This window comes from Boleophthalmus pectinirostris, unplaced genomic scaffold (assembly GCF_026225935.1).
Source record: "Boleophthalmus pectinirostris isolate CB_2022bp ecotype Guang Dong unplaced genomic scaffold, ASM2622593v1 HiC_scaffold_16, whole genome shotgun sequence".
Lineage (NCBI taxonomy): Eukaryota > Metazoa > Chordata > Actinopteri > Gobiiformes > Gobiidae > Boleophthalmus > Boleophthalmus pectinirostris.
In genome coordinates, this window is record NW_026571095.1 from 9577499 (window position 1) to 9600201 (window position 22703).

Here is a 22703-nt window from a genome sequence, read left to right on the forward strand (position 1 = left end):
ATATATTATCTAGTTAGAACATACAGCTTACATGTCTATAGTTTTGTTTATATATTATCAAGTTATTGCATACAGCTTACACGTTTATAGTTATAGTTTATAGCATATAGCTTAAACGTTTATAGTTTATATATTATCTAACATATAGCTTGCACATTTATAGTTATAGTTTTTAACATACAGCTTACATGTTTATAGTTTATATATTATCTAATTATACAGCTTACACATTTATTGTTTGTATATTATCTAACATATAGCTTACACATTTATAGTTTATATATTACCTAACATATAGCTTACATGTTTATAGTTACAGTTTATAACATATAGCTTACACGTTTATAGTTATAATTTATATATTATCTAGTTACAACATGCAGCTTACATGTTTATAGTTTAGTTTATATATTATCAAGTTATAACATACAGCTTACATGTTTATAGTTATAGTTTATAACATACAGCTTACACGTTTATTGTCATAGTTTACATATTCTCTAGTTATAACATGCAGCGTACATGTTTAGAGTTATAATTTATATACAACTCAAATTACAGTTCACAGACACACAAAAGTCCTGGGTTTTCACATGTTACCAATCACCACTAACTTCCTCTATTGCATGTGGATTGCTCAGACTGAAGTGTTGTACTAATTTGAAGCCTTATCACAAGATTTGTCGCAAAACAGCCTATCAAGTGAAAATAATAGGAAAAGATTAACCCTTGGCTTTGTATCTGACAAGTCACGGATCTTGTAAACAGCTCTTTTCAATCTTAGGAGTGCACCGACTTCCCCAATGTGGTGAGAAAGACAATAGCTAATCAGAAATGTACCAAATATAAACACGAACAGGAGACATTTACATGCAATGCTGCGTCTTAACAATCCATTTCAGATGTAAAGTGACACAGAAGAGGCCATAGGGAAACTTAATTTGCTCATGCCAGATTGGATTTATTGTTTGGTAACAAATTATAATTGTGTCTCGGGAAAGTTAAGCAACATCTAAACAAAAGGAAATCAATGACCCGATCATTAATCACTCAAAGCCTGGCTACTTGTGCTGAAGAAACTTACTTCATAATCAATTTCTTTGTTTTGCTCAAAGGGCATTTGCATTTTAGTTCATGTCAGCAAGCTTCGCGTATCTGGCTGGCGCAATCAAAAAATCGCAAGCCATCCAGATTAATGTGAATGTTTTTGTGTTCTTTTTTCCCTTTTTTATTCAAGTGCATATCTCTGAATACTCAAGATGATTTTAACTTATTATGCAAACAGCGCCTTGAATATTTTAATATCAGAAAAAAGCAGCATTTAGAGATACTTGTTCCAGTGTTTCCCGTTTACACAAGAGACTATGGTGACCCCACACAGTCTAAAATTCTCCCCATAGTCTAAGGACAACCTGGATTATACTGGCATAACAAAATTAGACTTTGTTGCTCATTTTATTATCATTAACTTATAAAAGAGACTCCACTGGTCAAAACAACTGCTAAGGATTAAATATAAGCAATAAGTGTATAAAAAAAATATCTGCACCACACCAATCTTAACCATATCTATAGTTAAAGTGCTTATGACAGGTTCTGATGATTCTCTAATTTTGACTTGATTACCTGTTGTAAATATAAGTTATAATTTTATACCAACCAAAAAACAATTTACCAAGTTGAAAAAATATGTAAATATGTAAATAAGTAGGGAGTTCTTTTGATGACATCACACTAGGGAGACTTATATTCATAGAACTATAATAAAATTTGCAAGATGAACCCAAGACGGCGTCGTATTGTTTTTAATAGCCTGTGCTCAATGGTGCTTGGGCCCAAAAAATCTTTTCAATTCCCCAATTTTACTTAATAATACGGGCTAGCGCCTCCCACCCGTGAGATGTCTGTAATGTGCACGACATGGAGCGTTTGGACCAATCAGTGCGAGAGCTGCTAGAGCGGACCGAGCACGAGCTTAGTGCAGGGCTAGACTAAGTTTTACAAAGTTAACTTTTAGGCGCTTTGAGGATTTTACATTTTTTTAAAGTTTATGTTGTGAAAATAGAAAAGAATCCCTACTAAATCTGACCTTTGTGAAAGTTGTCGATGTCTAGCCAAACACGGGCAGTTTGAATTCCCAAAAACTGCATTGTGCCTCTATGGGAAAATTCTTTCTGGAACCAGCTGCCAGGAGCTGCAGTACGTGGAGCAACCACTAGTTGGTCTCGAGTTGGGACAGAGGAGGAACATCTTATCCAGTTTTTATAATAGCTCCATCCTTCTATTCAAAAGTTAGCTACAAATTACACATAAAAAAACTAAATGTTTCCTTATATTTTTATTAGTCAAGTCTTAATTTCCGTGTACATTTAAGGGGTTCTGGCTTACGCTAGGTAACAGTTTTCCTAGCATGATGTAATGATTTTCAACCAGGAAGTAACATTTTAAACCAAAAAAATGCTCAAACTGGCAAGAAAATGGGCAGTTTTTAGTTAAGTCTTAAATATAATAGTCTTAAACATGTTTTATTAAAAATGAGTAATCCAACCTGTCATAGGCACTTTAAGTTATGTCAGTAATGTTTTCAAACTGTAACTGAACAGTACTATATCAGCAGAACTTACATGCTGAGAAAATGACTACTATTTTAATAATGAGAGCCGTGCAATATGCAATTTGTATAAACTTGGTGTTATGTGAGTGTTTTTAAATTGTGTAAAGCTTCTTTTCTTTTTGATTTACTCTGTATATAACTTCATTGATTGATGTCTCTATTATAATGCGTAATAAACTGATATGGCCAAGTTACTGCTCAGAAGTTTCTTAGAGCCAAGTACTAAACTGGGGTTTGATCAACCTAAAGATATTTCGGGGGGTAAAAACAGCTTGTAATGTATAGAGGGATTATCAGTCACTTTGCGCTCTACTACTCCTACTACTTCTCCTGCAGAAAGAGCCCCTGACCTGTCTTGTATCATGTCAGTAATCTGGAGTATTTCAGCATATTTCAGGCTCTCTCAGGGGGCGGGGCTAGTAGTATCGATCAGGTATGAGTGGATGTCCAGCTACTGAAGTTTGAGCCATTTCTTCTTGTCATTTACGTACTCACCTGAATTTAACGCATATGGGTCATGAAGACGTATCCCACTCACTAATGTTAATTTAGCATCATAACTTATTTTATTTTTTATTTTTTTTATTTTTATTTTATAAGTTTTTTTGTGTGTGCTGACAACACTGTTGCAACTTCATGTTAACCTCACAGACAGCAGTGCTTTCTGCACTCGCATTCTCTGCGCATTTGCTGTGCTGATAAACAAATAATCCATCTGTAGTTTTAGAATGGCAGCATGCTTTTTTGTGTGTTTGTTCAAAAAAAAAAAGAATTCCTTAAAGGTTCATATCATATTTATTCATAAGACTATTATATCATAAGCTGATCTTAACCTTTGTGATACTATTAACGAACTGTGATAATGTGATATTGCAATATAGAAAGTTTTACAGTTGTATTGTGAACCGTACAATAATGAAAAGCCTGGAGGTATTGATTCGACACAGAATTCTACAAAAGCAAACAGAGCCACATAGACCACAGTCCTTTGCTCTTTCACTGCATGAAGGTATAATAGCTTCAAGTCTTTTAATTGTATTCTTTCGGTGTAAGCTGCAGGCTTTATTGGGCAGGATTGATGTAGGTTTGAAATGAGGGTGAAGAGTGGGGAGAGCAAATAGTCGAGCTGGGAACCAATCTGACGTGGAGGCCAACACAGAGCTCAGCATATGGGCTACATCCTAGACCACTATCATGCACCACATAGCAGGACAATACTGACAACCCTGAAGACTCATCAGAGCATTTATGGAGGAAATACAATACAAATACACACACAATACTGCACTTAGTGAGGAAATATTTCGTATAGTGAGAATTTATTACTATATAAATATATTCTTGCTCTTTGTTATTATATTTATTGTGGATCAATTACGTTTATCTAAGTCTAAGTCTATTAAAATAATATTGTACGGCGATTTGGATATTTTACAACCTAAAATAAATATGAAAAAAACTGAATATCAAGAATATAATCTATAATACATAATTAAAAGGCTGCAACAAGCCCAGAAATAAAACAAATGTGAAATAGCAGTTTAAAGTGTTATTTCTGCACTTTTCGAGTTTTTTTGTTTTATAGTTTATTCACAATTGTGCCTCTTCCAGGAGATTTAGAGGCAAGTTTTATCTTATTAGCAAATGAATATTATCATTGGGATAAACCAAAAATTATTAATATATATTCCCTTTTGTTAATATTGCCCATCCCCTAACTCCTTATTCATTTTATTTTGTTTTGGGGAGGTTTCCTTTAAAAGTCCTATATTACACAAAATGGATCCTTGTGAGCTTTAAGCCATATTATAATGCTTTTACCTCATCAAAAACATACCTGGAGTAATGTTTTGTTTCACACATTTGAGTAAGGCATTTTTATTAGTTTGTCTCCATCTCCAAAGCTCAAAATGCTCTGTTCCAACTTCTGATGTCATGAAACTATAATTTTCAGCAGCTACCTTTTACTTTTAGTTCAGTATTCTAGAGCTCAATTCTAGGATTCAATTCTAGGGCTGAAATTATCCAAATGATTCTAGTGAAAGTATATGGAGTTTAAAAACATAGTGGAGCATTTCCTGTATTACCACATGACATCACAAGGTGGAAACGTGTGCTTTGTTTTTAAGAGAAGAACACAGCCTAATGATGCAGGGTTTGCATGTTAAATGTGTGAATGAAACAAAACACAACTCCGGGTATGTTTGTGATGAGGAAACGACATTATTACATAAATCTGAAAACAGTGTAATATTGGCCCTTTAAGATTTCCATTGTATTGTTTGTAATAGGGATTGTATTGGGATACTGTGGGGTCTGTAGCACATTATGCTCATCCTATTTCTTACAGCTAATGCGTTCTCCTTTAGGGCATCACATTTGCACTCAGGGGACTTTTTGGGCGCAAACGTAACCGTCCCCTCTTTTAGTTGTGTCTAGACATACTATTACAGCCACCAAGGTCATTATCAAAGCCAGCAATATACACACCTGTTACTATTGTTTTGATGCTGGTTTTTGGCTCCGCATCCCCAGCTCCTCTCTGGTCATTTAGAGGCGTGTCTGCTTCATTGTGCTGCTGTCTGAGTGGAAGAGATGGGCAGAGACCCCCAGAGACTGACGCGCTTTGGACCCCAACCTCTCAATGACACCACACAAAAGGCTCAGGACCTGCGGAGCACAAACGGCACACTTTAACTGACCGGGCCAGTTGTGAGAGCACATGTGGAGTGGACATTAATAACTGCTGTTTTACATATTTGTACTTAGTGTGGTTTTAACAGAGTGCTCCAAATCAATGTTTTGAGTAATGTGAATATATACTAGTATATGGTGTTAAAGATTTAAATTAATTTCAGTATTTAAGTATTTGTAATAACAAGGAGCATATTTTTTGCATACTACTACTACTAAAAATAATAATCGTATGAGAGACGAGATGCATGGATCCAGCTTTTTCAGTTCTGGTGCCAATTTTGATCTTACAGCTTTAAGTACTGTTTCTGCTGATACTCAATATCAATCAATACCAGAGAAAACAGCATTTATTTTCTTAAAACCAAAATAAAATGAGACCAAATTGATCCAAATGTGTTATGCAGCTGTTATTTATCACTCAAAATAACTATTGAACAACTTAGTACATATAATATTCAAACATTCTGTGACTTTTTAGGGTGATTATGACCAGTAAATTGTTTTATTACAATTGATATGTCCAATAAGGATATCGGCTGAATTGATATTTGGAAGCCGATATCTGATCAAGTAAATTTTTCAGTATCAGGACTGATATCTGGTATCAGTATCAGTGCATCCCTAATCATAATCATAATACGTTTTATTTATTAGGCTCCTTTCTAGACACTCATGGTCGCCTTACAACAATAAACAAATACAAAAGCGTTAAAATACATAGTAAAAACATACAGTTCAAAGGGGGCAGTGCAGCTATGGTCTGGTGGAGTGAATAGGTCCGTCTAAACAGATAAGCTTTGAGTTTGGATTTAAAGTTTGGGAGTTAGCCAGTGTTGCGGAGGTCAGGAGGGAAGGTGTACTAGTGTAATTCATGCAACTATAACCAAACCTCGGCTTTGTGATGACACCTAATGAGCTAAAACAGTTTTATTTGCTCAAGCGATGGGCAAGTGGATTGTAATATTATACCGTACGTTACAGTTACATTTGAAAAGTTTCTACCAGTGTATTAATAATATGACACTACATAAAAAGACCAGCTTTGATCAGCTGTCAGAGGAGAAAGTTTGTCAGGTCTGTGGGTGCATTTGTTTGTAAGGATCACCTGAATACATTAGGAAACATGAGAAAGAACTTGGTAAGGTTTGCATCACCACATAAGTAAAGCTTTTAGTCAGCACCAAAGGCATCAGTTCAAGGCAGAGATAGAACATCCTATATTTGTCCATAAAACATTTGAAACGTTATTGAAGTCTCATCAAAGGACACTGAATAAACATATTGTAAGTGTGCCCACGGTCACACACAAATCACCCAAAGGGGATTGCTGGGAAGTAATCTAATCATTTCTTTTAAGTGAAACACACTGACATGCACTGTAGATAATGATCCCCATGAAAAATGTACTGTATTTTCAAAAGAATATTGGCTGTCTGTTGACATTAACATAAAGATAGTTCTACATCCTGAAGCCATATCAACAACATGTACTTATGTGTGCTCCCATTTGCATATGCAAATATTTTTTTAAATTTTAATTCAGTCCTTTTATGTGACTTTCTCTGATGAACAAGCGGCATCAAGTGGTGGCACAATGCAGGTTGAGTAGAACCAAGAAGAAGCCTTTTTGTCATGTGGGACCAGGCTTAAAGCATTATGGCTGAAATTAACCACACTTTAATATAGATTTTTACACATCTATCACATTCAATAGTGCACAGTGAAGGTCCATTGTTGGTGGGGTGTTCGGGCTGCCATGTGAAATTAGTTGCATGGCTTTGTTGAAATGACGGGGTGGGGTACAGCGGCGAGTGAGTGGGGGGCTGTTGAAGTTGCACAGTGACATTTTGATCCCGCAGTGCATTAGAAGAATCCATATTTGTGTAGGTTTTGCAGGACCAAGGTATAGTGCTGAAAACAACAGGGTGCTGTGACACTTCACTCTGCTTACATAATTTGCAGCAGAATGCAAAAAGCTTTTAGACACAGATGTGACCCATTGTAATACCTTTCTAAATGCAATCAAACACTTTCTACAAATATGAGCAGGACTTTTTAAATGTGAACCCTTGTTTGACATGTAATTTTGTCCAACCCACTCCTCTTTCATTTCTCCATCAGCTCTCCGCAGTTATGCCCACATTTTCAGCTGATGAAATAGCTTGACAAAACACTAGTCTATGTTCTGTTGCTTGTTTTATTTTTTCAGAGATGAGCAGATGTTAAGGCCAAACAAAATGGTACATGGCACTGCACTCAATGTAGTCCACACAACCCAATATTAGTGTTGGTATTAGTGTAGTCATTCGTTTTCTGTTAAGACCATAGATTATTACTGGATTCAAGAATATATTAAAAAATTGTGTCTGACTTCTCCTGACATTCAAAATACACAGAAAAGCATACAGTTAAAAGGGGACAGTGCAGCTATGCAGATGAGTCTGGATTTGAAATGGTGCTCAAAATCTGACTTCTCTTGTAGTTGGATATAGTCCACACAAGTCCACACTTCTATAAATGGACATGTTATGATTTGGCCTACAATGTTCTACACGGTCTGGCATTGAAGGGTTCTTCTCTCTTCTCTATTGAGACCAGGCCAACTTACAGGTCAGATCTGTGGAAAGACGACCCTGCTCAAAGTAAGAACACATGTTTCTAAGGTATTTTGTTAACAATATAAACACATGTAACTGAATAAATGCAAGATTTAATGTCATACTTTGACCATTGAAGGCTTAAGGCCATTGAAAATACACAGTAAAAACATACACTTAAAACATAGAGTTAAAAGGGGACAGTACAGCTATGCAGATGAGTTTTGAGTTTAGATTTGAAATGGTGCTCAAAATCTGACTTCTCTTGTAATTCAATATTAATACTTTTGAAACGTTGCCACTGTTTTTACTTTGCTTTGACGGAGGCCACGATGTTTAAGGCGCATTCAAAGCGCTAAAAACTTAACCTACTGTGCAGTTATACCTCTTTACATATAGTTATTGGATTTTTTTTTTCCTATACCGGGTTTTTCTCAAGCTGCATTTATGCTATTGTTATGCAAAAAAGTTAGAATAAATGCATAAAATTAATCACAGAAGTGGTAGGATCTAACTTGCGATTATGTGAGTCTGTGTACAACTTCTGTTCATATCTGAACATAAAAAACAAAACGTCATTTTTATTTAACACATATCTTTAATGTAAGACTACTTTGAAACACGAACTGTGGTGTTTACATAAAAAAACAAAAAACAAAAAAAAAAACATCTGATTTGGGAGATTGGGCTAAGTCTTCATAATGTCTCCGTATTTTACACATTACACATTTGTCCGTAGAGCTTAAGAAGGGATTCGCTTATTGTTGTGTACTTTGAAACATGAAACAATCATCCTTTTCTTGTTGTTTTTCCTTAGAAAGCAAGATTGTCCATGATTTGGGAGCATGTTCCTTTTTGATAAGATGCTTAGATACGATATGGACGCTCTAGTTTCAGATGTGTATATGAAAGGCACAAATGTTGCATAAAAAAGAAGAAGAAATAGAAGAAGAAATAGAAAAAAAAAAACACAGAGCAGGTCGACTGTCTTTGTGTAATGTCTCTTTCACAGTGTACCATGAATTGGCTCTCCAAGACAGTTAGACATTAGACTTTCAAATGAGGCATTAAACAAGGTGATGATCAACTGCCAAACCTTAAGTAATGATATTCTCAAGTCCCCAGCCTTGCATAAGAAAAGCACAAATCACAGAAAAAGACTGAAAATACATCCTTATTACATATTACATTCACATATTTGTCTCAGGGGACATTGAAAGAAGACTAAGTGTGTTTGGGTGGCCCCTACATCAGCTACAGAAGCACAGACCAGGGTTGGGGTCTTAAGAGAAGGGGGAGGAAAAAAGAGTAAGGGGGGTGGGTGGGGGTCATTGTGGGTATCACTTATTTTAAAGCCCCCCCCTTCTTTTTTTTTTTTTTTGCCCCAGGCTCCACCCAGAAGTGTGGTCGCCTTTGTCATTGTAATGTGGCCCTGTTTGCTCAATGCTTCCACTGTTTACTCTTTGCTACAGGGGTTGGTCTGGGCAGGAGAAGCCAGGATGGAGGGTGACATCACTGACATTGTAGGCATATCACAGAAGCTCCATATTCTGGTTTTGATTCTTGCCCCGTGTCTCTCCAGCCCTGTCAAATTAACGCTCAAGCTAACACAGGAAGCTAACACGGCCTACGGGGAGGAATTACACCTAATTACTTGAATAAGTGTCTTCAACAGTCACCAAATATTACTTCCAGGTCCCTGGTTTTTACTGATAGCTGGGTTCGCTGTGACAGAATTGGCTTTTACAAGAGAAATAAAGCAGACTGACAGGTAAACATTCAAAATCAAATTAACAGACAAGGATTTCATATCGTCTATTTTTGTTGTTGCCGTAGCGATAAAGTCGCAGACATTGAAACTGGTCTGTTGAGCCATTGTTATCATCCCTGGCCATCTGCTGCTGAGGAGTGACATTCCCTCTCATTTGCATGATGAGTGATGTATGAGGAGCTTGGGAGGGCATATGCCCCGGTCTTATGACAAAGCAAGTGAAAGTTTGTTTTTTACGCATAACACAAAATAATCATTCATAAAAGCTTGAAAAAGAAAGGCAAATAAAAATGTGTAATCAGTAATTATCTTGTTTATATTAGTATGTATGCTGTATCTCCACTATACAAATCTGGAGCGCGTGCACGAGGGAGAGTGCACACGTGCGCGCGGTGGAGTAGAGGCTAGTGCGCGCATCTGCCTCCTTGTGCTGTTTGTGTGTTTTGCGGATGTGGGAGTGGAGCGAGGAGGGGGTTGGTGGCTGTTGATGTGCAAATGTGCATCATGTTGAAGGGCTGTGAATGGGGAGGTGTGACGTAAAAAGGGACCCGAACGCAGGTGCTTATCTCGAGGCTGTCAAAGGCACAGTATGTCATATTCCTGGGGACTACCTTTCAAAGCCACAGCACCAGCTCAGCTATCAAGAGACTGGGGGAAAATCAAACTTTTGGATCACAGCACTAGGTTGGTGTCAAAGTTCTTTTTATTTAATACACTGTCAGTTTGGTCAGCGTTTATCGCCACTGATACTCTGTGTCGCTGGTGTGAATGACAAGGCTTTCAGCTAACGCTACTAGACGCTGTCATGTCCTAATGCTACAAAACAAGAGCTAAAATGGTCAAGTAGTAAAAAGTTGAATTTAAACAGGATATCTTTGCTGCGACAGTTGAAACAAGATTTTAACTGTAACAAAGCAAACACATGACAATATTTCTTATGTACTTTTTTGGTTTATTACAGTTCTTCAACTGTTTGCTGGACAGCGATAGTAGCTTCTGCCCAGGTTCCAGACAGCTTGAAAGGAGATTAAATGGCTCAAACTGTTTTGTGAAAGGCATGACCTATTTTTGATCATCCAGATAGCATGAGACACTGCCTACCTAGATTAAATTCACAGCATTTGTGTGCAGTCTAAGCTTGTCTTAGAAGAACACATGTTTGCATTGTGTGCTGAGACAAAGCGTTGTCAGGTTGCCTGTGGGTTTGACAGTGACAGCTGTACATACAAGTACACTGAGCCTAATGCACTTAAACTGTGACTCGGTGTTCCACTAACATATTTGAACAACTCTTCTACTGCATTCTGGTTGAACTTTATGTAAAAACTTACCTATGAATGTCAGGATACAAAAGATCAGGCATTTGGAGTTTTAAAAATTTTGTTTAAATTTTGCATGCGGTGAAACAATATAGCGTGAAAGTTCAACATGCTAATGAGAACTGTAATACAATAGACTGTGAACTTGTGCATGTTTTGTGGCCAAGCTTAACTTTAAACACATGATATGGGGTCAGAAGCATAAGGTCAGGAGTCGTTTCCACAGCAACTAATGGTTTAAGAGCACAAACACAGATTGGAGAAGTTCTTTAACCACAACTTTGCCGAACACTCATCAATAGACACCAGAACAAACTGAAAAGTATGATGTTACTTTAGAACAGAGTTATAAGTCTGTATTTGTTAAGTCACTTGTTTGCTTTGTCTCTGTATTTTTGTGGATTTAAAAATGTCAATTATTTTTTCTTTTTCTGTCAGAATTTAAAGTATCACATAATGCTTTTCAGGTTGTTTACACATTTGTGTAAAAGGTTTCAGAAAGTTTGCAACATACAAATGTAAAAATGTATGGGTTGAGTATTATTTACCAACAAAAGCTCTAGCTCAGCCCTTTTGCCTTCTCTGAGATACATATTGGCCGTTGTAAAGTTGCAGCGCTAGACTTTGTTTAAGCGACAAAAGCAGCAGTCTCTACGTTAAGGGCTGTGTGCTGGCGCAGTGATAAGTAAGGGACATTATTTCTTGTGTGTCCCCACCCCCGCCCTCCTGTTCAAAGGGATGTTAGTTGCTACACAACACATAAATGTAACCTGGCCCTGGGAACTGTCCATGGTCCTGCTGCCCAGTGCAGCGGAAAAAATAACAGGCTGTAAAAACTTCGCCGCTCAGTTCAGAGTCAAGACTGATAAAACTGAAATAAAGTTATTGGTATTTGAATTTTATTTCTATTGCTGTGTCCTAATTATAAACAGTTAAAACCGCAAATCAGACAGGCTACCAGTGATTGTTTTACCTTTTTAATCACTATATGCAAAGTTAGTTAATCCAGTAAAATGAATTATGTGGATTTAATTCAGCAAGGTTTCACAAATGATCCATCTGCCGTCAAACAGCTGGCAAAAGGATAAATGTAATTAATTACTTAACTTTTGAAAAGCAAAAAAGGTTAAAAAAAAAAAGTCATTCCAAATTAACAGAGTACAATGTAGTTCCAGTGCTTTTTAGATCACAAAATAATTTAAATTTAGTGGAGAAATAAGTACTATACATATTTTAAATATGTATTTATCATTTTAGAAAGATCTGTGTAACAAGTGTTGTTATACACACTATAACCATTATGTAAGTATAATCATTATCTATGCAGGCATAGGTTTTACACTTTATTAAAACCAAGTAGGAACTATCAACTTATTCAATTCAATTTTTGTACGTAGTATACTGGAAATATTCCTTTTTATTTAACTGCACCGCTAAACTATAAAGATTTTTAAAAATACAAATAGAAGGACTAAAAGCTGTAGGTCACACATATACGATATCTAATTCTGAAATATATTTAAAATCAATAAGTATTGAGCAGCGCACAAAATAAAATAAAATAAAAAAAATTGACATAGATGAATATAAAAATGTGTATATCATCTGTAATTTTCCGCTTGATTTAAAAATGTTCAGGTAGGATTTTAGTAAAAGCATAAACCCCTCTGAAAAGCCTTTTATTAAATCTGTAACGTAAGCTTGACAGGGCACGACTATGAAATGCTCCCAATTAATATAACATGGGATTTTTTTCCACCTTTCTTTTTTGCTAAATATATTTCAGAATTTACCTTGATTGCTGTGTACCTCATTGGCTACGCTTGTGTTTGCTGGCCTAACTATAAAGGATCTGCTTATACCCTTGTGGGCTGGGAAGAATTAGGATTTATGAATTTATTTCCTCTGTTGTATTGTTTAAACAGCTTTGGTTTAGTTTTGATCCCTTCCTCTTGCCTTTGAGGCTGTTCCACGGTGTCAGCTGTTGACTGATAGTAAGAGAACTGCCTCACAGTATGAATGAAAGAAAACTAGCGGTTGGTAAACACTGATAAGGGCTAAATAGAAAGCGGTCAGGCAGAGATAGTTCTGTGGGAGCCCAGATTGTGTGCGGTCTGTTAAAATGAGATTCTGAGCCTGTCCTTTTTATTCTTTCCCCCTTCTACCCCTCCCCTCCCCCGAGCCGCGTTTGTCTGGAAAATCTCCAGTGACCCGGCTCGCTAGTCCCAAGCTGCACTATTCTCCTTTTTCTATTTGTTTTGTTTTTCTAACAAGGGTCAAGTTGGCCAATAGACATGTCCCTGATGCTTATAGACAGCTGTCATGACTTCAAGTGCTTACAATGGCTACAGTTTACATGGACTCACCGCTGTGCGATAATGAGGACAGCTTCAAAGATTTATAAAAGTATATCTTGAATAAGCACTAATCACTCACTTTCAATGTTTGCCTCATTTAGACTGGAGCGTATTCAATCTCAAATTACCAATTACATATAGTATCATGATCAAGTCAAGGCTACATGTATATATTAATTACACTCTATAATTACGCATTTGCACTCTCTTTATTGTACCCCCCAAGGAATATAAATCTCATTTCTCAATTAAAACCCATCTTAATGGCTGTTTTATTGGAGTCCCTATACAAGTCCCATGTACATCTAACTGGCCATTGATTCTTTGATTTTTATTCAGCTTTTTATTTGTAATTAAATAAGACCTTCGGAGATCTTACCTTGAGGATCACCATGTGGCGTATTTATACAGAAAATAATTCAGCCCATTGTAGCTCAGCAGCTAATGAGATTGGTTGTTAAGTGAATGACACAAAGGCAAAAAAAAAAAGAGCCTAGCGTTTCGGGTGAAAATCAGACTGTCCCTGCTCACACACACACACACACTCTGAATGAGCAGCGAGCTTTGGACTAGCCCGGAACGCCACCTCGATATCCTTCTGCGCCGTCTGCTCGCTGATGTCACCATGAAACGCAAAACAAAGGCTAATAGGGGCATGGTAAGTGGAGCCGGCGGTTCAGCCCTGACGGACATGTTAGCGATGAGGCGCTAGCTGGTGTCTGTTTGATCATTCGCCGTGAGCCTGGAGAGATAGGTCACTAGTGCAGTGGAGATGCATGCTGCTCTATCCAAAACTTTTTCTCGCTGCTACTTTTCGCTCTTGTACTTGAACTTCGTATTAGCTCAAGGACTTCCAGGAGTGTGTTTTGTAATACCTGCTAGATATTGTTGCTTATTTCGAGAGTGGAGTTTATCTAAAAAAGAAGGAACAAATATTATAGGGACACTAGAAAGCGTGTAGTTAAGCAGCCATACTTAGTTCATATTGATTGCCGGGCTGTTTACTCTCTCCAAAGTGAATGGATTTGGCTTCTCAACAGCACACTTATAGCCACTTCTTTTCTCCCGACCTTTTTCATCTATTTGAATTGGACTACACAGAGGTTGCACTAATACTGAATTTGTGAGTGCATTAGCTTATCATGCGCCAGAGTCGGGCTGGAAAGTGGGTTAAAGTCCATTGCGTATATTAAACCTTGGACTTAAGTCAAATTTACATTTTGTTAAAGATTACTCCTTTTATTGGTGCATATAATCGTATTCATGGACCATCTGCTGATTTGGCAGGCACGGATCAAACTCACAAACCAGCCCTGCTAACCTTTTAAGAACAAAATAGACTGGCTTAACTTGACTAGCGCAGAAGTGTGTGTGTACGAGAGAGATTGTATGGATATTGGCTAATGCTTAATTTAGATCCTCCAGGCTGCTCGTGCCATATTTTATTTTATCATGATCACTAGCTTTGGAAGCAGACGGGCCCGTTTGTTTGAACAACTGAGCAAATAATGTTCATCTGACAATAAGCAAAGCGAAAATCTTGGTGTAAGGAATCTGATTAAACTCTTGACCACAGAGTTTATACGCGTCGCCATGGTTACGTAGCTTTCGCAGAGCACTTCCACCTGGCTGTGGACGGGGGTCTCTTATTCACTCAATAGAATCAGAACGCACCTTGTTTTTCTGTTAGTCTAATAAGTAACTCCCAAGTTCCAAGCAGTGTACGTTTCACTTTTCAAATGGAACTTTAAGCAGTGGGCATCCTTACCGCTTGCAATACTTATGTTCCGAGTCCTTCCAAACAAAGCTTACGCAGATTGAGAATTCATATGCCAGAGGTAAATCCGAGTTAACACGGATTCGCACTGGCATGAGTTAAAGGACTAGAGTTTGTAATCCAGGTGGCCGGGGGATTTCACCATACAGTGGCAAAAATCACTTAAACTCCCCCTCTGTATCCTGAGCCATTGAGCTCCGTAAGCAGACAGATTGTTCAAAATTGATGACAAGACAAATACAAGCGAGCTGGGTATTTGTGTATGTGCTCATATGCCTATGTTCCTGCATATGTGTATTTTCATATAGATGCCATTAAGGCTGTTTACATTGAAATTTAGACAGATTGTTCTTAAGATGGACATCTCTATACAACGCTTGTTTGACTAGGTATTTTATATATTTTACGCTTTAATTAATAGCGCATTATATAATATTTTATGCACATTTTTTACACTTTCAGAATCCTTTTTATATTATTATTGTATATTATTTATTTTAATTATATATTAAATAATTGCATCATATATTTGTGATGTCGCGCTTATTTGCTTATGTTGTTTTTTTTATTGCTTATGTATTTTTTTTAGAGGTTTATACATACTTTTGCCAAATGTTTAGTTTTTTTATTCTTATTTAAAGGCTTTTTCACATTCACGCTTGAACAATAACTACCAACTTACGAGTAAGGCTGCATCCAAAAGGTTATAATGAGTGTTTTGCTGGTCCATACTAATCTGAACGCATGTGTAAACAATGAAACAAAGGTGTGCTTCTCTGTGAACGTGTGCATGTGGAGGACACAGGAGATAGAGTGGACTTGTTTAATGACAGGAACAGCTGACTCATTTAGAGAGAGCAGTGAAAGGTAATTAACCCTGGGAAAACTACAGCTGCCATGCGGGCTGTTCACTTCGGCGCAATCTGATTAGGAATCACTGCTCAAGCCCCCGACTCCTTTCAGACGCTGTGTTCTCGCCATCAACTTTTGCCTTTGCCCCGGAGAGCCTCTCGGAGCCGCACCGGAGACCTGCCTTTTGTGCCAGTGCGGGAGGGGGATTATCTGGAACGGTTACTACGTTTCTCCAAATTGCAGACCACCTGGTAGCATTCAGCCAACCTCTTCCATGAAAAGGCCTCTCCTTGGGTTGGAACAATAAGCAGGATTACATTGCTCATTGTTGCACCAAGGCTAGAACTTCTTTCCCCCCCAAACACCTGTCCCTAAATTAGACAGGTTTGAAAACGCATTTTCGCAACACCATTCAGAATTTCTAGCTAACACACTATGCTTGGGCAAACTGGACACTTGCCAAAGCATAAATTGTCTGCCACTCCATTTATTATGCTATTGAAGCAGTGTAGTCAGAGTCAATACTAATTTTATTTGTCTCAATATTTTGGTGGTTGTAATTGGGTTGAAATTTGTGAATAAAATGGCATAGCATCCAGAATGCCTTTCATTTGATAAGGCAACTAAAAGCACCAGAAATTTGGTCAAAAACAGAAATTGTCGCTTTGATGTTAGAAGAAACAATCTGGACTTGGTGCGTGTGAGTGGTCTAGCTCCAGATGAACTCAATTTAGAGGGACGGCTTTGGGATGACTTTGGAAAACGATGACAAGATTCATAAATCACCTCGGCAAAGGTGTCACCATCTGACTGTTTTATGGGACTCATGCGAACTCCCTCCAACAACAAGTTTCCCCTGTAGTTATGCCATCATAACAAATCATTGAAGCGAGAGCGGCTAGCCAGGCTCCTAATTGTCTGTTAAGAATTCAGTGAGCTGTGTTCTTTTATTGAAGCATCTCTGTCTTGGAGAAGTGATACGATGCCAATACGGCTCCTCTATAAGAGTACTCTTTGGCAAAAGGCACAAACACTTTGCTTGGCCGTCAGGGTAGCTGTGAGGCTGTTATATCTGAAATCGCAGTTGACTTCAAGATTTTTGACTCTCTCTGCATGAAACCAGATCCACTGTCAGACGGAGGAATGCTCAGAAAATGCAGATTTTCTCATTGCATACATTGTATACAGCATCCCTGCTTATTTATAACAACATATGGTAGGAGTGAACAAACTATTAACAGATTTAAAGGCAGGCTTTACTGGGATTTGACAATAAAAAATCAATTATGTTCTGTTAGCTCTACAAATAGATAAAATACTTAATATAGAAAACAATTCTCTAACTTTAGTGAACTATAATTATGATGGCAAACTTAGAAATCTCTATGGATCAAATTTGAGATAAAAAATAGTTCCGTCTGCTCCCTCCAGTTCCTGAAATAAAGCTATTTTAGTTGGGTCCAGCTGGAATTTGGGCTTTTGATGGTTCCCTGGCAAACTAACAAAAACTCTGCAAAAAAGAGAAAGAAAAGTTGTTTATCTAAATACTTTGTTGAGTTAATTTTAATGTGAGTCTAGCTCACCATGGATCCATTTGCATCTCAATAACATTTGGCAAAAGCAATCCTCCTTTTACTTTTCCACTGAAAAGCAGGTATGTTTCTGCCAGCTCACCTTTCGCTACAACATCAAGCTTTTTTTATTGCTAAGCTTATTCTGCAAACTTCCCATAGGCTAAATTTCGATCTCTTTCTATATCCTTCATTACAAGGCAATATGAAAGTCAAAGGTGCTATCTCTGGCTGTTTGCTCTTTATTATACATAAACAGAAAACACTTAGCATGTAAAATTAATGTGAAAATTATTCCCGGGGTAAACTATAAACACAGAAGTTACCCCGCACATTTACCCTTTTTTCTCCTTCCCCTAGATCAGAGTGTAATTGCCAGTAATCAGGTCTGTTTGCTGCTGATAAAACCACTCTGAATGCGAGGAACCCTCTTTGTGTGATGACTCAATTATGCCAGAAGTGGCTCATCAAACCTGGCCCATCAGCTGCTTTAATAAATAAGGAGGAAAACTTGCTGCAGGCGCATTATAATTCCATTCATTCCATAATTAAATCCATTCCAGTTTTAACCCCTTCGCTCTGTGCGCTTCTGGAAGGAGGAGGGGAAAAAAAACAACAACAAGAGAAGGGGCGGATGAGTGGGGGCGTCCGGAGCGGGTGGGGGGGCTAGTATACAACACACACCAGACAGTGACCTTGCACGAAGCACCCATGCGTTTCCTATAATTCAAAATGATACTGTTGAAGAAAGGTTAAGAGAGAGCGGCTCCCGCAGAAAAGAATGGCAAATCAGTGCGTTTTTATGTACGCATTGTTTCCACACACAGCCTTAGACGGTAATTATATTAAAAGAGTAATCTAATCATAACAGTTGGTTGGTTGGAGTGTGCAGCTCTGACATTTTCAAATCTTATTTTGTGTAATCTCATTTGCCTCTATCATCTCGCCTGGACCCCCCACCACCCCCGCCACCACCACCACCCTTACCCTCCTATCTAAAAGGAAATGTAAATAATGTAATTAATTTTATGCTCTCCAGAATACTTAGTTTGCTTACTGGCAGACTTGCTTTATTGGTTTGAAGATGAGGTATCAGAGAGAGTTTATGTCTATGTTAATTACACGGGAGCGTCCCAAGTGCACGGATAAGCGGGCAACTCCGGGACACAAAGCCTCAAGGTCAGTGATGAATATCCAAGGCAGCTGCACTGTATTAATACGGCATTATTACCAGAAATAATAACAACTCCTTCTTCACTTACAAGTCAGAGTGGCTGTATCAGAAGGGTATTTTACACATAATTCTCCCCCCTCTTTATCTCTGCTACGTCCAGCCTTGTGATAATAGTGACTAGACGATGGTTATTCATGATTGCCGGACTAGGAAAGGCAGCCACCCCTCCCCTTAGTGGCAGTCCATTCTCTGCGCGCTGTGGTGGGAATGCAGCAGATGGGGTTAAGGGGGAAACCGGGGCTTGCTCAAGGACAGCTAGCAGCCAGATTAACACATACTAAAATCTCATGGAGCCACGGCGTCAGGCTTTTCTTCCCCAAGAGACATCTCCCCTCTAGACGAAAGAGGGGAAAGAGTCGTATTTGTCTTGGCCTAGTGCGCAAGAGGAGGGGGAGATGCATAAATATGATTCAGCAGATGACGAACCAGCTCAAATAGTAGTCTTTTTTCATATGCTAATCAAAATGAGTGAATGCCCTCCCTACTACTGCTCCCCCCCGTGGCCCTCCTCTCCCCCCCTTTGGTTTTGCTTTTCAGGGGAAAAAACTACTGTGAGCTATAATTAAGATTATGTTGTTTTTCAAAGCTAACAGAAATATGTAATTCCATAATAAGATGTATGAAGTGAAGAGGCTTAATGTAGTCATTGTCCTGGCCTTGTTTGCCTCTTAGATGTTCTGTATTAATTAGAAGCAAGCAATTTAATCTCTGTCAAGCAATCAATTTAAATTATGTGACCTCCTCCAACTGTAGATCTTTTAGTGCAGCTTTTTCCACCATTTTATCTCGCAAAACAGTGCACTGACATGTCACCTCAATTTGACCAAGCGAAAAGAGTGAAAAAAAGATTGAAAAAAGATAAGTACGGGAAAAAGTATAGATAGGCCTAAGGTGTGAAGTGAGTGAATATAATAATAGGATTGACCAGTTTTAAACAAGCAATACCCTGGAGCAGTTACCAAATAAAAATTAAAACGCATTTTACATTTTGTTGCATGAAAGTTGTGCTAATTTTGTCTGTTTTTGTTAATTGTGTTATCATCTGGTTCTACAATCAAAGCAGATGAGAAAAATGGCATAGCTAACGAAAAAAAAAAAGGTGTGGAGATTTAGGTTAAAAACATATTTAAAACGTTTCTCTCTCTTTTTTTTTTTTCTCTCCAGAAGATAAACTGCATGAGTAAATCTCCATCAACTCAAAGTGTGTATTGTGTTATCATTTGGTTCTACAATAAGATTAGATGAGAAAAAAGGCAATCTTCTTAACAAAAAAGAGTTGTGGAGATTTAGGTTAAAAACGCATATTTAAAATGTTTCTCTCTCTTCTTTTTTCCCCTCTCCAGAAGATAAACTGTGTCAAAGTTGTAATAATTTTGTCCAATTGTGTTATCATCTGGTTCTACAAACAAAGCAAATGAGAAAAACTGACTTTCCTAACACGCTTGCAAAAAATAGGTGTGGAAATGTAGGTTAAAAACGCATATTTAAAATGTTTCTCTCTCTTTTTTGTTTTCTTTCTATAGAAGATAAACTGCATGAGCACCTCTCAACCAACCCAAAGTGTGTAAGCATCAACCAGAGAGAAGAGGGGGAATCTGGCGTCTCATCCGACAAGGAGCTTGTGAAACTACAGTGGAAGGTAAACAGCCACCACGAGGCTTTACATAAAGTTCAAAACTATAAGTATGAGGGGACTCTGAGGATGAACGATTGTGTAACAGTGTTTTGGATAAGTAGCATGCTAAGTGGTGTAGTGTTGCTGATTCTTTGACCGATCATAAACTGAGATGGGTTTGACTTATGCAAAGCTGTGGGTGGCGTGAAGATAATACATGCTTTAAAATGTTTTCCTCGCTTACTCTAAATAGATCACTGCCTCTGGTTTTCAGCTTCTCTTCTTATGCCATTTTCAAGTCAAGTTTTTGCAATTCACAACCAGCAAGATTTTAAATTGTAGAGAATATTTGAATATGTATGTTTTGGTTGCTAAAATTAAATATTGAAGAGTTCATTTGCAAAAACAGATAAGTGGCATTTAAAAAGTGATTGGAGGTTTACAGTTTACTTTTAGTATAGAAAGCCTAAATATTATTCCATCCCTCCTTGATAAAAGCCACAAAAGCGACATTAGTCATTGATGAAATCTTTAGAAGAAAATATCAGAAAAAGAAAATTAGACTTAGACAAACTTTATTGATCCACAAAGGTGAAATTATGTGGACACAGTAGCTCACACATCGCAATACATCATAATAACAAAGAGCAAAAGTTTAAATGGTAACAATAAATTCAAAATAACAAGAGAGTGTTTTGTTTGTCTAAAAGAAAAATAATTTTGGTAATTTTTCAAAGTGGAGATATCATTTTTTGCAACTGAACTCTTCATATTGTAAGTGTAAAAGTACAATTTGAGTAAATGCTTGAGAAAGAAAAACACTGCAAATAAAATGTGTTCCTTAAAAACATAAAGCAGTGTTTTCCACAGGTTTCTACTAAGACGAGTAGCACAAGTGATCCATATTTGAGTCATTTCATTTAATACAATATTTTGATGTGTAAACATCACGTACTGAACTAAAAAAGCACAGATTACATACTAAAAATGATTACTTCTATGTTTATGGTAACACTACAAGCATTTTTTTTTCTCAGCTAAGACTATAGGGGTGAAAATTAGACTATGGGGGGTCCACCATAGTCTCTTCGACTAATGGAAAACACTGCATAAAAGTGTAAAGTGTGGGGTTGTAGAAAGCGTAATGGAGTAAATGCTACTGTCACTGAAATCCCCTCTTGTGACTTGACTCTAGATGTGTCTATTTGTTCTTCCTTTGTAAATACTATGCGTCACATGTTTGTGTATGTTGCCATGCCAAGCGACCTGCTAGGCCTCTGAGTCTTTTGTCTCTATCTCAAACAGATTCAAAACATTCAGCGTATCACAATAAAATAAATTAAATAACTGTTCACATAATTGTTTATTTAACTTGAGTGGAGAATAAATCACAGTATACGGTGTAAAAAAACTGTTTGAGCTTTTGAAATGTCAAATAGGAAAAGTCTTGGTAATAATTTGCGTGTGAGTCAGTGCTGATATTTAGCTACACTGATAACATCATTTGAACTTTCATTAATGTCCATGCTGCAGTCAGTGTTGAACGTCAAAACAACACTTTGCCTTAGTCCATAAAAAAGAGAGAAAAAAGAGAAAAAAGAAACGTAGAAAAAGTGTTAGAAACTAATGAGGTACATTGGTTTGTACAGAATGTAATCTATAGTGTTTGGGAGTTGTTTGTCTCAATAGGCTGTAGTAATCAAAAGTAATGAACCTATTATGAGCAGGACCTCTGAGGGCCTGCCGTGGCATTAAGAGTGTGCCACATAAAAGGTTTATTAAAGGAAATTAAGGTCCATCACTGCCACACCTGCTCCCCTATTATAAATGTATGACAGGTCAGTGCCTTCAATCACAACAGCAAACGAGAGAGAGGAGTCATGTTTCCCATTACCAGGGAAAAGTAACAGCATATCCTATGACTCACAGATTTCACTGCCCTGTGACCACTATACGCCACCATCAGCCTGGAATAATTATGTTTAATAGGTTTTATTTGGGAGCCACAAGCAACAGCCAGCGAGAGTGGATGGATTTTAGCAACTATTTTTGTCTAAACACACACAGAGAGGTGCTGTTGGTACTTTGCTACCATTATTTAGTGTCATTACATTTTCACTCACCTTTGAAACTTTTTTTTCCAAACATAATACTCCATGTGTTTACATATTACTGGGTTTTTAGTAGCTCTTTGCAATGTTGACATAAAAACAAATTTTGGGGTATTGAACTTCTCCAAAAATGGTGGTGCTCAAAGGTGTTTTGCTACTACTATTTACTGGAATGATACTACTAGGTC

General features: G+C 37.5%; 1 protein-coding gene across 1 annotated transcript in view; it reads left to right on the forward strand.

Annotated features, from left to right (window-relative positions):
- st18 (ST18 C2H2C-type zinc finger transcription factor) overlaps positions 1-22703 on the forward strand; it is a 47675-nt gene that overhangs the window by 5394 nt on the left and 19578 nt on the right. Inside the window, exon 3 of the mRNA XM_020924191.2 lies at positions 20313-20428. Coding sequence (XP_020779850.1) covers positions 20313-20428 — 116 coding nt within the window. The remainder of the gene's footprint in view (positions 1-20312; positions 20429-22703) is intronic.